The sequence below is a fragment of the Protomyctophum bolini genome (genome assembly GCF_963924005.1).
Source record: "Protomyctophum bolini genome assembly, chromosome: 17".
Classification (NCBI taxonomy): Eukaryota; Metazoa; Chordata; class Actinopteri; order Myctophiformes; family Myctophidae; genus Protomyctophum; species Protomyctophum bolini.
Window position 1 is genome coordinate 31539980 of NC_137878.1, and position 21213 is coordinate 31561192.

At 43.7% G+C, this 21213-nt stretch overlaps 1 protein-coding gene across 1 annotated transcript in view; it reads left to right on the plus strand.

The window, feature by feature from the left end:
- The window catches only part of LOC308331715 (glutamate receptor ionotropic, kainate 5-like), a gene marked incomplete at its 3' end in the record, with an annotated part of 177684 nt that overhangs the window by 107836 nt on the left and 48635 nt on the right, over window positions 1-21213 (plus strand). The window contains exons 7-10 of the mRNA XM_080787207.1: window positions 754-807; window positions 8537-8698; window positions 12069-12221; window positions 16073-16177. Of these exons, the coding sequence (XP_080643333.1) occupies window positions 754-807; window positions 8537-8698; window positions 12069-12221; window positions 16073-16177 (474 nt within the window). The remainder of the gene's footprint in view (window positions 1-753; window positions 808-8536; window positions 8699-12068; window positions 12222-16072; window positions 16178-21213) is intronic.

Sequence of the window (21213 nt, forward strand, 5' to 3'; positions counted from 1 at the left end):
CTACCCTACGTGACCATTCTGGCTATAGCCTACCCTACGTGACCATTCTGGCTATAGCCTACCCTACATGACCATTCGGCTATAGCCTACCCTATGTGACCATTCGGCTATAGCCTACCCTACATGACCATTCTGGCTATAGCCTACCCTACATGACCATTCTGGCTATAGCCTACCCTACATGACCATTCGGCTATAGCCTACCCTATGTGACCATTCGGCTATAGCCTACCCTACATGACCATTCTGGCTATAGCCTACCCTACATGACCATTCTGGCTATAGCCTACCCTACGTGACCATTCTGGCTATAGCCTACCCTACATGACCATTCTGGCTATAGCCTACCCTACGTGACCATTCTGGCTATAGCCTACCCTACGTGACCATTCTGGCTATAGCTTACCCTACGTGCAGTAACTGCAGTTGCTCTCCAAGTCTCAACTCCCAATCTCGAATATTCTCCCCCCACTTTTTCTTTTACTATTATTATTTTGTTAATTTGTCTGTCTTGTCTCGTCTTTTTGATTTGATTTGATTTGATTTTTGTGTCTACCGTGTTTGTCTTGCTTATTGTTGTTATTATTTTCTGTATATTGTCTTGATCACCTTCACTTTTTCATGTCCTTTTTGTAAACAAAAAGAATCCAATAAACAGATTGTGGGGAAAAAAAGAAGAAAATCCCTCCCTCCTGTCTGCCATTGCTGACATGTGTTTCTGTTCTGTTCTGTTCCTGTCTTCCTCCTCCTCAGGCCAGTGAACTGGGGATGACGTCAGCCTTCTACAAGTACATCCTCACCACCATGGTAAGAACGGCTGAGCACGTTTGTTTTCCGTTTTTAAAGTATCTTTGTTGTTCAGACTGGTTCAGCCACAAATCCAATTTTTGTCTGATCCCAGATTAGAATGAGATTGGTGTTATCAAGTCTGAATCGCAAAAAAATATACATAATAATAAGATTTTTGTTAATCAGATTTGAACCATGCATGCTCCTAGGTGGGTTGAAATTCAATTCAAAGCTGGTTTCATGGGGAGAGCAACGGACTTGAACTCATGCTTCCTTCATGCCTGAGTGTCCAAGTTGCTCCTTTACACCTGACAGGGGGGAGTTTCCCCGGTTGGACGTAGCGCGTGGAAGGAACACGTTATTCCAACCAGTTCCTTTCCCCTCCATCAGGTGCCCCGGCTGACCAGGGGGAGGCAGTTTAGAGACCAGGATTGAAAATAAAAATCTGATTTGACAAACACATTGAGTATATTCTCACCAGCGTGGTAAAAATAGCTGACAGGAATTAATTTCCAGTTATATTACAATTTAATTTGTTTATTTAATAATAATTAAATTAAACTTTAGCGGGGTCAACTGAACCAGGTAGTAAACACATTTTATAAGAGTTACAGTTTGCCGTCATCTCTTTAATTTGCTCCAGACTCCAGAGTGTCTTCGGTGTACTCCTCAAATCACACTCCCCTCCCCTTTTTCTTCTCGTTACCCTTTTAACTACTATCAGACGTGCATCATGGTCCGGGGCCGCAGTTTGTCACAGTTACGACGGCTCTGTCCGGTGCTGTGCCCTTGTGTTCAGTGACTTACGCGGATAATAAGCCCGTCAACTTGCGAGTCTCGTCTCCCAGACCACGCCATGTCAGTCTTGTTTTGCTTTTCCCCCCGTTTTGTATGCCGGACACTCGCAAGGACGCTTCAAGTAGCGCTTTGTAATGAAGGGCGAAACTTCATTTCTGTCTGCTGAAAGTTTGGACGGCAACCAAAAGTCTGTAAATTATGACCTGCCCCTCCCACCATGCCGCCTTCTGCTCCTCATGTCCCTCTGTTCTGTCCATCCACGAGAAGCAGACACTTGCACACTTTTGCATACTCTGTGTGTGCGTACACGACTACGCACACGCGAGCGTGCGTATGTATGCCTGTGTGTGTGTGTGTGTCTGTGTGTCTGTGTGTGTGTGTGTGTGTGTGTGTGTGTGTGTGTGTGTGTGTGCATGCGTGCCTGTGTGTGTGTGTGTGCTTCTGTACAACGCGCACACACACAATTTGTCTCTTCCTTTCTACTAATGCACTGTGAAAGAAATAGACAAACACACCTGCGTTATTGTCATTGACCTTTGATTTAAATTTTGGAGAGCACTCAAATCACAAAAGGTGCATGGTGAGGGAGAGACTTAACCCATTCTGACCGGGAACCCATTTTGGTGTTAGCATCATGTTCTGCTTTAGCTATTGAAAAATAGCAGACCTACAAGCTCATAGCGCGCCACCGAGTGGCGCGCTATGAGCTTGTAGGTCTGCTATTTTAGAAAAATCGAAGAACGACTGACATTTTTAGAATCTGATCTCAGGTCAGAATTGGTTAATCAGACCAGTGTGTGTCCTAGTGGAAACATCGTATGAATCTGATCTCAGGTCAGAATGGGTTAAAGAGTTTATCGGTTTTTAGATTAGAAATTAGAAATTGCCAAGCTTTTATATAGGCTACTCTGCTCCAGTGGTTCTCAAACTTTTTTTAATTTCAAGGACCCTCATCGAGAACCTACTCATTTATTGGCTGCCAGTTTTTGACTGATGGGTGAGCCACAAGTTGCCTCCCTTGTCCTTTGGCCACGGACAAATTATGGCCAAAATGCGAGAAACCAACCATTCAGTCTTACACGTTTGAAGTCCACTGTGGACACTGTTGTTTGTAATGTATTAGCTAAATATAGGTTGGTAATACATTTCAGCCATTTACTTTGCATCTCTTAATCTTTCAGAAGGCCACGTAAACATGTATTTGCTATAGCCTGACAGCCAGGAACAGCACATTTGACAATTGGAAATGCATTGTTGGTCGTATACGATCTATCAAAAGCAAGGACTTTTGAAGCTGGTTGTGCGCTAGAGTTTGTCCAAGGGAAGATTGGTTGGGTCAGTTCCCAGTTGTGACATCCAAAAAGGAATGAACATCAAAATGGCGAGTAGGATCACATGCATTTTGACTACAGAGACGATAGCAATACCAAGGTTTAATGTTTTTCTGCTGGTCATTTTTGCTGATATAGATTTTCTGGGGGGGAAAAGGAGAGGATATAGTATAGAGTAGGGTTTAAGCGGTTCAAGCACTTGCTATTTTGCTTTCTTATACAGTAGATGAGAGAGGGAACTTCAGTTGTCAATTGAAGTAGAATTTGAATTAGCAATCACCATTTTTAAAAGCTTAATTGTGAGGTGTGTGTGTATATATCATGTAAGCAGGATATATACATGTGTATATATGCATATATATGTGTATATATTATGTGTCACATAAATATAGAATTTATCTATCTAACCCTGTATCACTATAACCTTACAGAAAAGAAGTCATTTGCTGGGTTTGTGATTGGCTTTCCATGCAACCCTTAAATATTTGCAGTAAGCCCTACTGTACTGTATACTATATGACAAATAGTGAAAATAACTAATCTATAAGCTAACAACAGACAGCATCGTGATGCCACGAAAATAGGACAATAAGGAATCCATTGCATTTGTCTATAAGCTTGACTCACTTGACCCTCACTTGACTCCATGATGAAAGGGAGTCTAATGATAAAATGAAGCGAATGTGCACTCAAATGTATTAAATTGGCATAAATAAACAATCTCAACGCTTCCTTTAAAAAAGTATTGCTTCTAGCGCCCATTAGCCTGGCCTAGCCAGCCTGCTTTCTGGTCTAGAGGGGCGCACGCGCAAGGAGCAACCGCTGGGGAATATTGGTTCACAGATCTGTGCCCCCTCCCCTGCCCAACTCCATTCCTCCCCTCCCTGGTAGAAATCAATGGAGGAAAGCGACGCCCCCTCTGCACTGTAGTTCACTCACACTCCCACTCCTATACTCTCCTAGACCAGGAAATGTCTCTTGTTCCCCCAGGCTTTCATTTTTTGAGCCGAACGCGGACGGAAATAAAAGCCTGGGTACCGAGGCTAATCACTCATCAACATTCTCTGAATTCCCCACGGCAGGAGTTGCTTCAATGGAATCGTTGATCATGGGTGCCTGCATGGCACTCACGGCACACATTGAGGACACATGTGGTTACTACACTAAAGCGTTTGACTCTCCCATGTCATTCACATGTGTGGTGCACACTGCACAGGTTACTGCCCCTCCTGTCTTTATATGTAGCTCCCTTGGCGCAGGTGGATCCAGACAAAAATATTAGATTAACATCATTAAACGTCAGCCAAATTAGCTTAAGCACTAATGGTCTCCCCCCCAGAGTCTTGGACGCTTTCCAGAATTTATTTGCATAATGCCATCCTTACCAATATGATCATAATAAGAAATGTGAATTTTATGAGGTTGATCGATAACTTACCTACGTACTGTTGCACTTTGCTAGATGCCGAGCTCGCTGGATTTGTGTCGGTGTAACCAATGGTTACATGGATTTACTGTGCATTCAGGATTCACAGCAAGTACAACAGAAGAATAGCTGCAATTCCTAGATCACAAGTTCAGTCAGATAACTCATGAATAGATTGAAAAACATGTTATTTATTTATTTTATTATTTTTGATCTTGGCATTCGGGGTCTGCTGCACATTACTCCCTAGCTCAGCATATCAGAAGACAACCATTTAAGAGCAGGGAGATATATATCACAAACTCCCCTCAGGGGAAAACAGAATCCTTAGGGAAAGCAGTGGTGTGTTGGTGGTGTTAGGCTGGCATCGGGGCAAAGAAGCCATCCTTCAATGAGTGTAAGAGGAACAACAGTGAATGAGGTGAACTAAGGGGGGGGGGGGATTCACAGACTTGCCTTTGATTCAAACTGTTCCCGAATCCGGTTGCCTGGTCCCCGCAGGCCATGATTCACATTGACCGTGACTCTTCTGCACCCCGGAGTACACTTCATTAAATTGTATTCAATGCGTTCAGCGATCCGTATCCGAGTACACTTCAATTCGGTCCCGATGTATTCCCGGGAATGGTCGGGTGTTCCACGCCCGGGGAACGGTACGCAGAATTCACACTATACCACAACATATTGCACAAGTGGTCCCGAGTGCGCATCCGGGACCATAGTGTGAATTCCCCAAATTGTTCCGCTGCTTGGCGGGTCACACTGTCATACGGTGCACACTGTACCATGCCTGTCTTTAATTTTGTCTTTATTGTTGAAGTCCACTCCCCCATCACGACACCATCACGGCTAACCAAATTACATTTTAGTCGACTAAATCAACTGTAGATATAGTCAACAAAAATCTTAGGACATTATAGTCAACTAAACGAGACTAACACTAGTCGACAGCCATTTTTGTCCGAATGTCTTTCTAAATATTTGCTGTCAAAACACTGGAGTGAACCATATCCCATCTAAAGCCATAACTTAAAGTATATTCCAGTATAAACAAACACACGTAACATTTAAATCCCACGTTGACATGATGGGCTGTTCAGAAAGTGAAAAAAAATAATAAGACAAATCTGCACACGTATTTCTAGAGCTCCACAGCAGACTTACTTTATTTAATTGGCAAAACATCTGCCACGTTTCGACCCTTTAGGTCTTCATCAGGCAAATGAAAGTGGGGTGAGATCATAGAACAAAATGGCGTGAATAAGGAGAAAACAAACAAACACATTCCATTTTCGGAATTATTTTAGGTAATTTTTGTACCACAATTTTCTAACTAGCAAAATATGACCACAGAAGACATCAATGCATAGTTGCGAACATTGTGTGTGACTGCTAAGAACTCCAACATCCTCGTGATTTATATTGTTTAGTTTCATGAAGGTGGCAAAAGCACTGTATCCGGTGACCGTGGGGTCTAACGCTCTGCACTCAAAGCAGCACTCAAAGAGCAGCCGCATTGAGTATAAAACGATTTTCTTCCGCAGAGAACTCTACCTGTTTTGGCAAGCCTTCTTTTGAAGTATGCTGCAGCCTTGACACAGCAGTAACATCTAACGGCCCTTTATTCCGATGTCATCTCGGTGTCCTCCGTAGATAGAAGAGCGCGAGCTTAGTCAGTCACTTTTCCCCCCCTGCCGCCAGCCAACCCGCTCTCTCTTTCACACAACTTGGCAAGGCTGCCGTCTGATGCTTGGCTCTTGCCGTCGGCTAGAAATTGATTTGGCAAACAGAGACTTCATCAGCAGCATCAGCTTACACTTCTCTCAGCAAGTTGGGTTAGGATCATTAAGTCAATACTGTCTTCATTTTTTTTTTTTGTGGTCGGGAAAGCAAAGAGCCTATAAGCCCAGATATTAATTCAGAACATGTGCAAAACTGTTTGCTCTACCTGATGAACGAGGTGAAGTATTTCTGAGGACACACACAGCGCTGAAGTTAAACCATGTTAATTGAATTTTAGAGTATACAGCTGGAACCAAACAGACACATTGACAGTCAGGAATTCATAGTTTACTCTCCATGGTAAACACAAGCCCTCAAGGGGCTAGCTAGGCAGCAGCTTGATTTTGGTTTGTTTTAGCCAGTGAGGAAACATCAGGGCATGGCAGAGCCCCACACAAACGGCTTTGAAGATCTTTGGAATCCTTCAGTGTTTGATGTTTGTCTTCTTCTCTCCTCCTCCTTTATTGTCTTCTTCTTTTATTTGTTTGTTTTCTTTTTGCTTCTTCTTTGTCTCTTCTTCCTACTCGGATGAGAAAGTTTATTTGACAAAAAAGAAAAAGAAAACACACACACACACACACACACACACACACACACACACACACACACACACACACACACACATTAACACATTTAGTACCGGAACTGCATCAAAATAAAGGCGCAGCTTGCGCCGGAGTAATCGCCAGAGTAGTGATCGCTTCCATTTTGAAAGCCATGAACCGGAAATACTTTCTTAAAAAAGTTGACTGACAAAGTGCCATCACAATCTCCGATCATCTTAATATATTTATATACGCTACAAAAAGAGTTCATATTTTGCGGGAGAGACGGATGAGGAGCAGAAACGCAGCGCCAGCATATCGATCCATTCATCACCACGGAGAGCGCCCTGGATGAGGAGATACGAGTCATTCTTTCCGCCGCGCTAACATGGGAGTCAATGACAAGCTAATAGTTTCACAGAGCGTTAGCATACGGCAAGCGAAAAGCGAAATGCCAAAAAAAAAAGAAGTAATTATTCTGAATATTATTATCTCGCCCCGCGTCGTTTGGACGTCGCTAGGACGTCCACAGACGTCTAAGGCACCTCTCGGTTCCAATCCTTATGACGTTTCAGGACGTGTTATGTACTAAATGTGTTAAGTGAGTTTAAGTGAGTTTAATGTTGTTTAATGTTGTTTAATTCAATCAGATACACTGTAGGACTTTTCTGTTTGGATGTACACGTATATGGTCTGTCAAGGCCAAAAAGTCAATGGTTTTTTCTTGCCACTCAGTAGGCGTTCCCGCTGTGCATAACTTACGGGTATGATGACGATGTACAGTATTGCGCATACCCTCTACAGACTGAAAGGGTCACACACACACCGATTTAAACATTTATTTGACCTGCGGCACTGTCTCTTCTCGTACGCACTGTGCACGCTCTCTCTCTCTCTCTCTCTCTCTCTCTCTCTCTCTCTCTCTCTTTGCCTGCCTCCTCAGTCAGGTCTTTATATGGATTTGTCTTCTCCTACTTCTGAGAATGTTGAGGACTGTACAAATGACACAACCAATGCCTTCCCGAATCCTCTCTTATCTCTCTCTCTCCCTCTCTTTCTCTCTCATGTGTCTGTTCTCCCCTTAACATTCCTTACTGCCGTCTTAATAAAAGCCAAAATACCTCAGGGAAGATATAGTTCCCCCCTGGATTTCAATCTACAGTACCAGACTGTCTCCACAATTAATTATCTCCCGCTGTTTCCTTTATTCCATCCGAGATGTCTCTCTCCTCTCTTCTCTCTAACTCTCCATTACACTCTCTCTGTCTTTCTCCCTCGCTGCTCTCTGTCAGTGTCTCCATTTGGGGATGTATGTTGTCCTTGGTTGGCTCTCCGTACTCCGTGCTATATGTCACAAGAAGGAATATGAAATAGTATATACAGTGCTGCCATTGTGTGCTTTTCTGAGAAATGTCCAACATTTCCATGCCATTTTGTCCGTCACAAAGCATGTGTTAGTTAAGAGTCTTATCGCATAATGGGAAGTCGCTGTGAGGTTTTTGTTTTGTTTGTTTTTTCATCAAACATATGGTTTTCAAAATGTTAAGACCTTGACATGGCAACGAGCTAAAGCATTGCAGGGGGTGCGGAGATGGGTGATGTGAAAGAGACAGACGTTTTGGGACGAACAATGTAAGGTTACTGTACTGTATAGCCAGTACATTTGTAGGACAAACTTGACGAAATCCATTATGCAAGCAATGAAACAAGGACTGCTTAGTTTGCATTTATTATGCTCTGTTCTCAGGCGTCACTAATTTATCTGTAACACTGTGTGCATGTGTAAACCTACACTGTAGCGATGGCACAACACTCATGAGGAAGACACCTTGGTGGACGTTACACTCTCTCTCTCTCCCCATCAGGACTTCCCCCTGCTGCGTCTGGATGACGTGGTGGACGGCCACTCCAACATCGTGGGCTTCTCCATGTTGAACGACACGCATCCGTTCTACCTGGAGTTCATCCGGAGCCTCAACCTCTCCTGGAGGGAGGGCTGTGACATCAGCCCCTACCCCGGCCCTGCGGTGAGAGCCTGTGTGTGTGTGTGTGTGTGTGTGTGTGTGTGTGTGAGTGTGAGAGAGAGTGTGTGTGTGAGAGATGTGACATCAGCCCCTACCCTGCAGCGAGAGGGGGTGTTTTTTTTGTTTTAAAACTTGATTTAGTATATGCGGTTTATAACTGGCAGTGTCACCTCCTTGCTGGGTACGACTATAGTCACTATACTACTTATTCTTTTATACTAGCACATTACAATTTACAATGTAGGCATTCTTAATCCAGAGCGACTTACATTATAAGCAAGAACAAAAAAGCATGGTAATACATCACATGCATAAAAAGTAGTTATCATGAAACATGCGTAAGCTATACGTAACAGTGGAATGTCTAAATAATGAAACTATACATATAAACTATACATACTATACTATACTATATACTATAAAGTGCTATGACACACATAAAATGCAATTCTAGTGCTGTCTATGTAACATACTATAAGTCTGTATAAAATGCTATCTAAGTCTACATAAAGTGCTATCTAAGGGGCTAGGGCAAGTGCAGTAATCTGCATGTTTTTGTGTGTACCCTTTATCTTGTAAAGCAGTTATTATATTGCATTTATTTGTAGGCGGCACATTGTTTTATATTGTTATCTCTTTGTATGGGTGTGTCACATATACGTCATTATTTTCTGTAATGTATATGCCCTGAAATCCTTATGAATAGATAAAACTGAGAGCAAAAAAAGAGAGGGTGTGTGTGTGTGTGTGTGTGTGTGTGTAGTGGGGGGGGGGGGGGGTAGGGTAGAATAGAATAATGTAGAATACAATACAATACAAACTTCAAACATCAACTTGTCCACACGAATAAAGATTTGTTTTGTACAGGCCAGCTGTCACGCCACCACATAAAGACAATAAAAAATACATCCCTACAATAAATTATATGAAACAATAATAATAAAAATACAATACTGGAATAACCAGTCGACCTCTACATAACCGTATAAAAATGACATTGCTAAAATGTAAAAATTCTAAAATGACGTTTGGGGCCTTTTAAAATAACTTGTAAAAATGCACCCAAACGAATTGCACAGTATGCCTTGCCTGCAAAACATGAAATGAAAATCAACCAAACAAGACAAAGCACCTCTATTAAAACCAAAGAGGGAAAAGGACATGCACTGCAGAAACAGATTGGAAGTTTTGGAACACTATAAAAGTGCGTACACAGTAATGAGTGAAACTCCCCTGATCACCACATCTCATCTTTGTCCTCAGTGTCTGTCACACTCAATCTCTGTCTCTCTCATTTCTCCACTCTATCCACCTCCATCTTTATCCCATTTTGGGCGGGAAGCATTATGCATTATGTTATGCTTTAGCTATTGAAAAATAGCAGGCTCATAGCAAGCTTGTAGGTCTGCTATTTTTGAAAAATCGAAAAATCGACTGACATAGAAACATAGCTTTTTCAGAAAACGGTCAGGTTGTAGAAGACATTTTTAGAATCTGATCTCAGGTCAAAATGGGTTATTATAAGACAAACCATCAGACGGAATCAATCTCTTTGATGCTTGCCTATGTCTCTCACCATGTGACAGATCCACGTATAGAAAAGCAAAACAATATCACCCGAGAGAATAGTCTTCTTAGGGTCTTCATATAACCACCATCAAACATAAGATACTGTATCCCTGTGGGACATTCAGATGTTGTCGCAGCAAATAGCAGCAGCCGACGCATGAAACACATGATATATAGGTACAGGTTATAAGAGTATACGGTAGAGAACTCCTTGGGGGATTCCAGGAGTCCCATGCAGCATCAAAATCACTTTGAACGAAAATATCGCTTGTATGCACCTGGGACGTATCCTCAGTGTTGTATCCCAAGGTCATCGGGGTTTCGGGTCTCGCAAACATCATACCCCTCACTCAGGTGACCCAGCCGGGGTGATCAAGTCCCGACTTATACGTCCCAGTAGCTACCCTCGATCAGACCCACTAGGGAAAGACCAGGGCCACACAATCCGCTGGAACCACTCCGGATTCCGGAACTACTCTGCCTGGACTGGGAGGCACAATTCTGGCGTGTGGAGGGACTAGGCTCTGTGGGTTGACTCCGGGCCCCTCCTACGTCTCACCAGGTCCACTCCTGCTCAGGAGTACTTTAAACAATTTAGACCTACTGTATACAGTATACTGACTTTAGATCTGCCATTTGAAAATGCTCTATCTATGAGCAATCTACTGTACTGTACATTCTACACGCTGTTGTGTGCTTGGAAATCTGCTATTGTCAAAGAAATTGTGAGAAATGTGGAATAATCTTGAAAAATATTAACACAAATCGAAATAACAAATCTAACACACAATGTGCATTTCGGAGAAGACCATTATACAAATCAGAACATGATACAGTATCCATGGTATCATTGTGGTAATGCAAAAACCCTGTACTGTACAGTATATCGCAATTATTAGGTTTTTCTACTCTATTGCGAAGCAGAGGAGATTCAGCATCGAGGGGCTTGTAAGTAACCTCACCCAACCCTTTCAGCTGAAGGCACTTTACGTAATACAACTTGGCAGAGTCATGGCATTACAAATGCCCCAAATGCATATTATACTGTTCAGATGGTTTGGGAGCATGACCATAACATTTTCTGTAAATGCTAAAAGATGCACACAGTAAAAACAACAGCTATAACAGTCTACAAACAATCCATGAAAACCCTTGATCTACGTACATACATCTGTGTGGTCCACACTTCAGACGTATGGAAGACTGCAAGATGAGAAAGCACTTTGAAAATGTCCAGCTGTCGAATCACTCTGATTAGAAGTAATATCCCTAATGTCAGAGGTTTTCTTTTTACATTAACTAAACTTCCCAGTATGTTCCATAGCATACCCACCTACTAGGTCTAAAACCTTCCAGTATTGTTGGAGTTACTGTAAACCAGTCCTGAACATTTGGTTGTTTTATCTATTAAAATACAAATTATTTTATAGTGAAAGGAACATAAACCAGCCTGCTTCACCAGGGATTCTTGGCCGGAGAAACTTGACACTTTTATCGGGGCCTAGATGGTTGTTGGGACACTGCAAGTTGTTTTATCATGTAGTAAGCAGCTGGTGGTTACATTTGCCCTGGCAAGTAAAACCTGAGAGTTGGGTTTTCTGTCACCGGTGCATCTCTGTTGTTTAGTTGTTGCGTTTTATTTAGCGTTGTCTTTTAAATATTACTATTGGAACCAAATGGACCCTTATGTATGTATCTGTAACTCTGAGAGTGTAACGGGTCCATTTGGTTCCATTTGTACACTCTCAGAGTTACATTAACATTGATTTAACACAGAATTCTGAACTGTGCTCCCTCTCTCCAGCTGTCTTCGGCGCTGTTGTTCGACGCGGTGCATGTGGTGGTGGGCGCTGTGAGGGAGCTGAACCGCAGTCAGGAGATCGGAGTGAAACCGCTCAGCTGCACCTCGCCTCTCATCTGGCAACACGGCACCAGCCTCATGAACTACCTTCGCATGGTAAGGCACACCTTTGTGTGTGTGTGTGTGTGTGTGTGTGTGTGTGTGTGTGTGTGCTGGTTAATTACTTTCCACCACTGCTGGTGTGTTGGTTCAGTAGGCGTTGCTGTGTGAACGTGTTGTGATCTGTGTTGAAATGACTGTCATATCACACACACACACACACACACACACACACACACACACACACACACACACACACACACACACACACACACACACACACACACACACACACACACACACATAGAGACATACAGAGGCTTTGCAGATTGAAATGACTGTCATGTCATCATTGTTGTTTTTATGGACCGACATAGTCAGACCAGACCAGAGGAGAGGAGAGACACACACACACACACACACACACACACACACAGAGAGAGAGAGAGAGCTAGACTAGAGTGAAACAAGGTCAGACGCATGCATGCACGGCAGGGACGTCGCTGACGATTTGTTTGCACTACTCGCGTGTTATTTGTGCTGTCCCCCCTCCGACGACAGCGATGTGTTATCTCATGCAGATCGGCTATTTTTGCCGTTTGTGAGGATGCACACATGGCCGATTGGGCATGCGTTCTTTTTTTATACATAGCGACGGCACTGGCACGCGCGCACACACACGCACACGCACACACACACACACACACACACACACACACACACACACACACACACACACACACACACACACACACACTCACACTCACACTCACACTCACACTCACACTCACACTCACACTCACACTCACAGACACAGATAGACAGATGGAGGACAGAGTACAATGGTAAATGGTGCAGAGAGAATGACAGGGGGTATAGAGAAAGAGAGAGAATGGACATAGAAGAGGGAGTCCCCCACCCACCCGGGTCCGGCTCCAGCTCTGGCGTTCATCCAATTGATTTTGGTGTCTCTCTCTCTCTCTCTCTCTCTCTCTCTGTCTGTCTGCCTCAGTCTTTTGATCTCCCCAGTCAGCTCGCCGCGACTCCTCCCCACACTCTCCATCACTTTTCTATCTCGCTTTATTTCTCCTTCTTTCAGTCTCTCCTCTCCTCTCCTAACTTTTTCTCTCTCTCTCTCTCTCTCTCTCTCTGTCTCTCCGTCTCCCTGCGTGTCGCATATCTCTCACTCCATCGTGCTATTTCCGTTCTCCTTCTCGATCTGTCCGATGTTCTTCTGTGTACACGACGTTGCTTCATCATTATGTCGCCTCTATACTTACTGAGCCACCTCCACAATCTGCTCCCTCTCTCTACCTCCCTCTCTCTCTCTCCTTCTCCCTTTTAACTCACTCTCTCTAACTACCTCGCTATTTCTCTCTCTCTCTCTCTCTCTCTCTCTCTCTCTCTCTCTCTCTCTCTCTCTCACTTCGTCCCTCTCATGTCTCACTCAATCTCCCTCTGTTCCTTGTTTGACTGTCTCTGTTTTACAGGGTAATTTATCTTGAAACACGCACTCAAACACATGTGCCTAAGCATTATGTGCAAGCGCATACAGACACCCATCGAATGCACCTCCGCTCACACAACTTGCAGGGGCACACACACACACACACACACACACACACACACACACACACACACACACACACACACTCACTCAAACACAATTGCATGTGCACATTAACACGTCGTGTACTGCCACGCACAATGGAACGAGTACATCTACATAGAACAGTGCATGTTCCCACAAATGACTACATGCTACTTACACATAATGACTTGTGCACACTTGAATGCACACACACACACACACACACACACACACTGCCATGAATAGCCCATGGTCATCTAATGATGCCTCGCCCACTGTATGTAATTGATTGATTGATTCATCATGTGTCCAACCCTTATAGATCTTTAACTCTCAAGAGTTAAATTGTTAAAATCTGCATTACTTCATTTACAAGAAGTCTACACATTTAGAGAGAATGTAAAATAACTCTTATTTTGATCAACCTTTGCCTGTTATCTCTTGTACATATACTACCAACATCAATACAGCATGGAATCATGGACAAAATATTATCCAATGACAACAAAAGAATCTTTAGTTTTGTGTCTGAGAGACTACATCTCATCACATGGTCGTCCGTGGGTCCAATGCCGAATAAATAATGGGCCTTGATATGAAAACGGTTGAAAACCACTACAATAATACATCTCAGTGTCTCTCTCAGGGAGTCTCAGCTCTGTCACAGATGTGGTGAACAGTGCTCGTCTGCTTGCCCTGGACTGCCTGCTCACTCTCTCTATAAACATCCTCTTCATCTCATTCATGCCATCTCTCTGTCTCTCTCTCTCTCTCTCTTCTTCTGTCCCTCCACTCCCCTCCGCTGTCCCTCGCCCGACTTTTGTTGTTTTCTATCTCTCCTCGCTAGGCTCTGTTCCTCTCCTCTCCCCTCGCTAGGCTCTGTTCCTCTCCTCTCCTCTCCCCTCGCTAGGCTCTGTTCCTCTCCTCTCCTCTCGCTAGGCTCTGTTCCTCTCCTCTCCCCTATAGGCTCTGTTCCTCTCCTCTCCCCTATAGGCTCTGTTCCTCTCCTCTCCCCTCGCTAGGCTCTGTTCCTCTCCTCTCCCCTATAGGCTCTGTTCCTCTCCTCTCCCCTCGCTAGGCTCTGTTCCTCTCCTCTCCCCTCGCTAGGCTCTGTTCCTCTCCTCTCCTCTATAGACTCTGTTCCTCTCCTCTCCCCTATAGGCTCTGTTCCTCTCCTCTCCTCTCCCCTCGCTAGACTCTGTTCCTCTCCTCTCCCCTCGCTAGGCTCTGTTCCTCTCCTCTCCTCTCGCTAGACTCTGTTCCTCTCCTCTCCCCTATAGGCTCTGTTCCTCTCCTCTCCCCTCGCTAGACTCTGTTCCTCTCCTCTCCCCTATAGACTCTGTTCCTCTCCTCTCCTCTCGCTAGGCTCTGTTCCTCTCCCCTCGCTAGGCTCTGTTCCTCTCCTCTCCCCTCGCTAGGCTCTGTTCCTCTCCTCTCCCCTCGCTAGGCTCTGTTCCTCTCCTCTCCCCTATAGGCTCTGTTCCTCTCCTCTCCTCTCGCTAGGCTCTGTTCCTCTCCCCTCGCTAGGCTCTGTTCCTCTCCTCTCCCCTCGCTAGGCTCTGTTCCTCTCCTCTCCCCTCGCTAGGCTCTGTTCCTCTCCTCTCCCCTCGCTAGACTCTGTTCCTCTCCTCTCCCCTATAGGCTCTGTTCCTCTCCTCTCCCCTATAGGCTCTGTTCCTCTCCTCTCCCCTCGCTAGGCTCTGTTCCTCTCCTCTCCCCTATAGGCTCTGTTCCTCTCCTCTCCCCTCGCTAGGCTCTGTTCCTCTCCTCTCGTCCCCTATAGCTGTCCTTTTTCCTCTGGGCATTATCTCAATCTGCCTCTTTTTATCCTCTTCCTGTATCTGTATCCGGCTTCTGTCTCTGTCCCCCTTCTCTCTGTCCCCAATTCTCTCTCTCTCTCTCTCTCTCTCTCTCTCTCTCTCTCTCTCTCTCTCTCTCTCTCTCTCTCTCTCTCTCTCTCTCTCTCTCTCTCTCTCTCTCTCTCTCTCTCTCTATCTCTGCCCATTAACAGTTAATTTCCTCTTCAATTAAATTAGCTCTATCGTCTATAAGTCCCCATGCAACTCGGTACTAGTTTAATGGTTCTCACTGTGTCTCATTCTTTCTTTCATGTTTGTTTCACTTCCTCTCCCTCTCCCTCTCTCTCTCTCTCTCTCTCTCTCTCTCTCTCTCTCTCGTTAACTTGTTGGCATAAATAATATCGCGCGTGTGTGGACGGTACGTCAACGGTCAATGTATGTGTGTGTGTGCGTGAGTGCGTGCGTGATGTGTGCTTGTGAAATTGATTAATTTTCTAATGTAAATCTCTCTCTCCCAGGTGGAGTATGACGGTCTGACGGGTCGGGTGGAGTTCAACAGCAAAGGCCAGAGGACCAACTACACTCTCAGGGTCCTCGAAAAACACCCCGGAGGTCATAAAGAGGTCAGGAGCCACAACATGGACCACATTGTCCCAATGGTTTACATACAACGTACTGTATATACTTGCATACATAAATACATACAAAACATTCATACATACCGCTTTACATACTGTACTGGTATGCATCCATCCATCCAGCTTCAGCCGCTTATCCGTAGTCGGGTCGCGGGGGCAACAGCTCCACCAGATAGTTCTCCATAGCAACATTAGTAACTTCCTCCTGGGGGATCCCGAGGCGTTCCACCTAACCAGATTCCCGAACCACCTAAGCTGTCTCCTTTCCAGGCGAAGAAGCAGCGGCTCACCCTATCTCTAAGGGAGATGCCAGCCACCTCACCTCAAAGTAATTTTGGCTGCTTGTAGTCGCGACCTTATTCTTCCGGTCATGACCCACACTTCATGACCATAGGTGAGAGTAGGAACGAAGATTGCTTGGTAGACTGGTATGGAGCCTCGGATTAACAATGTAATTTAACTGGAGCTTAAGCCCCATGGGGCCTGCAGCTTGCAGGGCCTGTGCGAGACTATTTCAAATACTGTAGGTACAGCTGTTGCTTTTTTTAACTCTATGGGAGCAGCCTTTTAACTCTATGGGAGCAGCCTTTTAACTCTATGGGAGCAGCCTTTTAACTCTATGGGAGCAGCCTTATAACTCTATGGGAGCAGCCTTTTAACTCTATGGGAGCAGCCTTTTAACTCTATGGGAGCAGCCTTATAACTCTATGGGAGCAGCCTTTTAACTCTATGGGAGCAGCCTTATAACTCTATGGGAGCAGCCTTTTAACTCTATGGGAACAGCCTTATAACTCTATGGGAGCAGTCGGCGATAGTCCTGGCGGTGCGCTGAACGCAAGCGTGTTCATTCACTGGGCGCGCAAACGCAATAAAGTGTCGGGGGTCTTATGTCCAGTATGTCTAGTCAGCTCTCTCTGTCTGTCCCATGCACTTCCCTTTAGAAAAAAAGAAATCTGAACAAAAGCCATGTCTCATTAGCTCTAGAATCCTGAGGAAGCAGCCAGGAGAACATTAAAAGAACAAAGATCAATATCCATCACCACAGGGTCAAATGGGGTCACTAGCTAGTTAAGTATGCAGTAAAAAGCCCCTAAATTGAGGTGTAGCTCCCATTATCTCCTGCTATTTACGAATTTATATTTTCTAACAAAAGAAGCCCTATAGCGTTCCTATTCTGGGGTGGACATTCTGCGAAAATAGCAAATCTATAAGCTCACAAAGCGACGTGGCACTTTGTGAGCTTATGCGTAGATTGCTATTTTCTGCAGAGACTCGGTGTACATGTCTACAATTTCCAAGTCATCTTGACTTTTAGATTCTCATCAGATATTAGGAGTTTTTGACCGAACAACATAATATAACCCACCCAAACAGTGAGTACCGTTTCAAATGATTAAAAATCTATTTAAAACAAAGATCACAACTTTGCATCAATTAAAAACAATTCCAGCATTTTCCAAAAAGATTTCATGAATAAAATACAATTATTTCCATAAAAAAACCCAAAAAAACAAAGTTTAGCGAAAATAGCAACATTGCACAAAGCCACGCGTTGTGAGCTTGTAGATTTGCTATTTTGGGGTCTCGAGCTAAAAGGTTTGGGAACCACTGATATAACCTACTATATTGCAATGGTTTCCAAAGTGTAAGGCAGCCATGAGGAGCCATGAGCATTACAAGAGGGGTGCAGAGACAAGTGAGGTCTTAAGGGGCGGGGGGATCCCCCACCTCAGACTATATGAAAAGCTCCTGGTCCATTGGTTTTCATTCGCATAGCAAACTAGTCTCCAGGGAAAGCTTTGTGAAATTGGTGTAGTCTATGATTTATGCTCTCCTTGGTTCATTAATATTTCTCTCTTAAGGCATTACAGTGGTGCATGTAGTACACTTAAATTAATGTCCCTAGAATGATCATCCTTTATGATGGAGAGAAGAAATAAAAATAACTAAGAAATAAAAATAACTAAAAGTAAATCGTTCAAGTGTTGTTGTTTTTTAGATTAAAAGGACAGTGAAGAATCATGTACAGTGATGCTGCAGTGGAATATAGTCAGTGGGTATATGCGAGCACTCAAGTCTTGTCTGATTACAAAGCTAGCATGATAGTTCATCATTTCCAATAGGATCATAATACCAAAGTAATTTAAACCATAAAACATACCCCTAAAATAAAAAATAAAAAAATATATATAATAATTTAAAGAATCATTATAGAAATCAATTCGCAAAACAATGATTCCAGATGAAAATGCCATTTAGGGCCAGGAATCAGATGTTGATTGTTCACATGTGGAGATATGGTTCACAGTGGAGTCCAGGGACCCCCAGGGGTCCCTGTTGTAGTTCCTGGGATTGATAGTCGGGACCCAACATTTACACTGACCGTTGACGGCACATTATCAAACTGGGGGTCCTTGGAATTAAGAAGGTTGATTGAGGTTGATACCAAATGCCACTGCTGTCTTTTTATATCTCTGCCCGTCCCAATGAAAAGAGAAAATAACAGGAAAGCAGGCTGCTCACTTCCCTTTAGAATACATGAAGAAATATCACCCATATGTCATTAGCTATATAGAATCCTACGGAAGCACCCAAGAGAACATCTAAAGCTGAGATCAATAACCATCACCGCAGGGTTAAATGGGGTCACTAGCTAGTTAAGTATGCAATAAAAGGCCCCTAAATTGAGCCATATAGCCTCCTATTATCTCCTTGTAATATACTTACTTATTATATTACTTATTTTTGGCCGGGCCGCAACAGCGGAGCCATGCTGCCTTATACTGTACATACAACTGTCACTGACTGACTGACTGACTGACTGACTGACTGACTGACTGACTGACTGACTGACTGACTGACTGACTGACTGACTGACAAAGTTACACCACTGATCGGCCAGCTCAGTGTTGGAGTTTCCCCATTGGCTATTGGTCTTTCAAACAGTTTCCTATTGCATCATCAGGGGCCATTCTCCACAGTCTCAACTACTCCCGCAGGGGTCTTCAATTATGTCCTCACTGTCCTCCAAAGGCATTTACATCTGTTCCACTATATATATATGCTCATTCCAAACTTATTGCCTGAATAAGAATGGAATATTGCAATATACTGTAATATAATATCCTAGATAACTTCATCACTCGCCTTGGCTGAGTGTCGCCACTCCCTTTATTTCAGATTAAACGCGTCCTTTAGCAGTCCAGCCATTTAGCAGTCCAGCCATTTAGTAGGTTTTGACCTTGTGATACCAATTGAAAGGTCAAAATGGCTGCCGCTGTGCGCAAGAAATGTAGAAAAAGTTGACATTTTTATTTACATAAAACACACTGTACTGTGATTTATTTTCACCTGTAACCTGGTTTTGTGTGGGGAGTTTTGTAGGATGTTTTATAGTGTTTTCACAATAGAATGGCACCAGTATTGCTTTATTGTTTGTTCCCCAGAGAGACTGTAGCTCTCTAACTGGCAGAGTGGCAGTCTAGTGGGCATGGAGTGACAAAAAGATTTACTAGTCTATACCGGGCTTGGCTTTGGTTCTCAATGGTGTCTTAGAGAGTATATGGCCTGCTTTAGACACGTCCAGCTAGTCTGATCCTACGTTTTAACAGCGGGCGAACAGCGGTGACAAAATCTCCTAGTGTGCGTTCCTCCTGTCATTTCCATACATGTCCTCGCTTTGAAGCGCATGTAAAATGACGCTGTTGTGGTCCAGTAAACTTACATTGCAAAGTGGAACTAGGAACCACATTTCGGTGGTATGGTTCCGCATGGAGGGTAAACACAGCAACACATGAATTTGATTGGCTATCGCCGGACGATGTCGTCCAAAACATTAAATATTTTCATGTTTTTGAACGATGTTCCTCCGCCCACTTTTCAAGCATCGCCTCTTTGCCTGCTATCCCCAAGAGAGAGTCCCATAGACAAATAACACACTTCCGGAAAATACTCCAGGCTGTTGCCCACTGTTAAAACAAACCGTGATTGATATAAAGTAATAATAATAATAGTGTAGTAATAATAGTAATCATCATTGGGCAGCTGTGGCTCAGGAGGTACAGTAGGTCATCCAATGATCCGTGCGTCGGGGGTTCGAATCCTGTCCACATGTCAAAGTGTCCTTGTGCAAGACACTGAACCCCACATTGACTCCAATGAGTCGGTCGATGTTAGCTTGCCACCATTGGTGTGTGAGCTGAAGCCGCTGGCGTCGACTGTTTGCCGCTTCACCTCCCAATGTATAAATGAATGAATGAACCATTGTAATGCGATTTGAGCACTTGGAAAAGCTCTATAAAAATGCAATTCATCCATCATCATCATCATCATTATCATCGTAAACGCTATTTACTACTGTATGCTATAGCGCTATCCTTTACAATGTGCTTTTTTATTATTAATAATTTCAGTGCTTTTTTATATTATCACGTACAAATAACGAGATGAATATAATTTTAAAAAGTAATAACGGTGTCCTTCAGTGGACTGGCCTTATCCAGTCTGGTAGACATTGACTCCAGGCCTTCCCTGTGAGACGCAATGCGACGCATTGTGAACTTGTGGATCGGCTATTTTCAAATGGCCGAAATGTACAGTAGGCCTATATAGGGCTGATGTGGGTAATGTATGTTTTGTAATAATAATCCAAAACTAAAAACTAACTTGTAGTAACTAGCAGTAGTAGTGGAGTAAAAGTACAATATTGGAAATTGGAAATGCTCAAGTAAATAATCAAGTAGATAATAATAATGCATTTTATAGCGCTTTTCCAAGTGCTCAAAGCGCTTTACAATGGTTCATTCATTCATACATTGGGAAGTAAAACAGAAATAGGCCTAGCTCAAAGTTGTACTCAAGTACAGCACTTGAGTAAATGTACTTAGTTACTTTTACACCACCGGTATAGCCACTAGCCTGACAGTGTATTATCCGGCTAACGGTTAATCACTTAAAAACAACACAAAGAGCATGAGGTCCATAGGTCACGGGGTCAAACGGAGTCACCGGGAGGTCAGCAG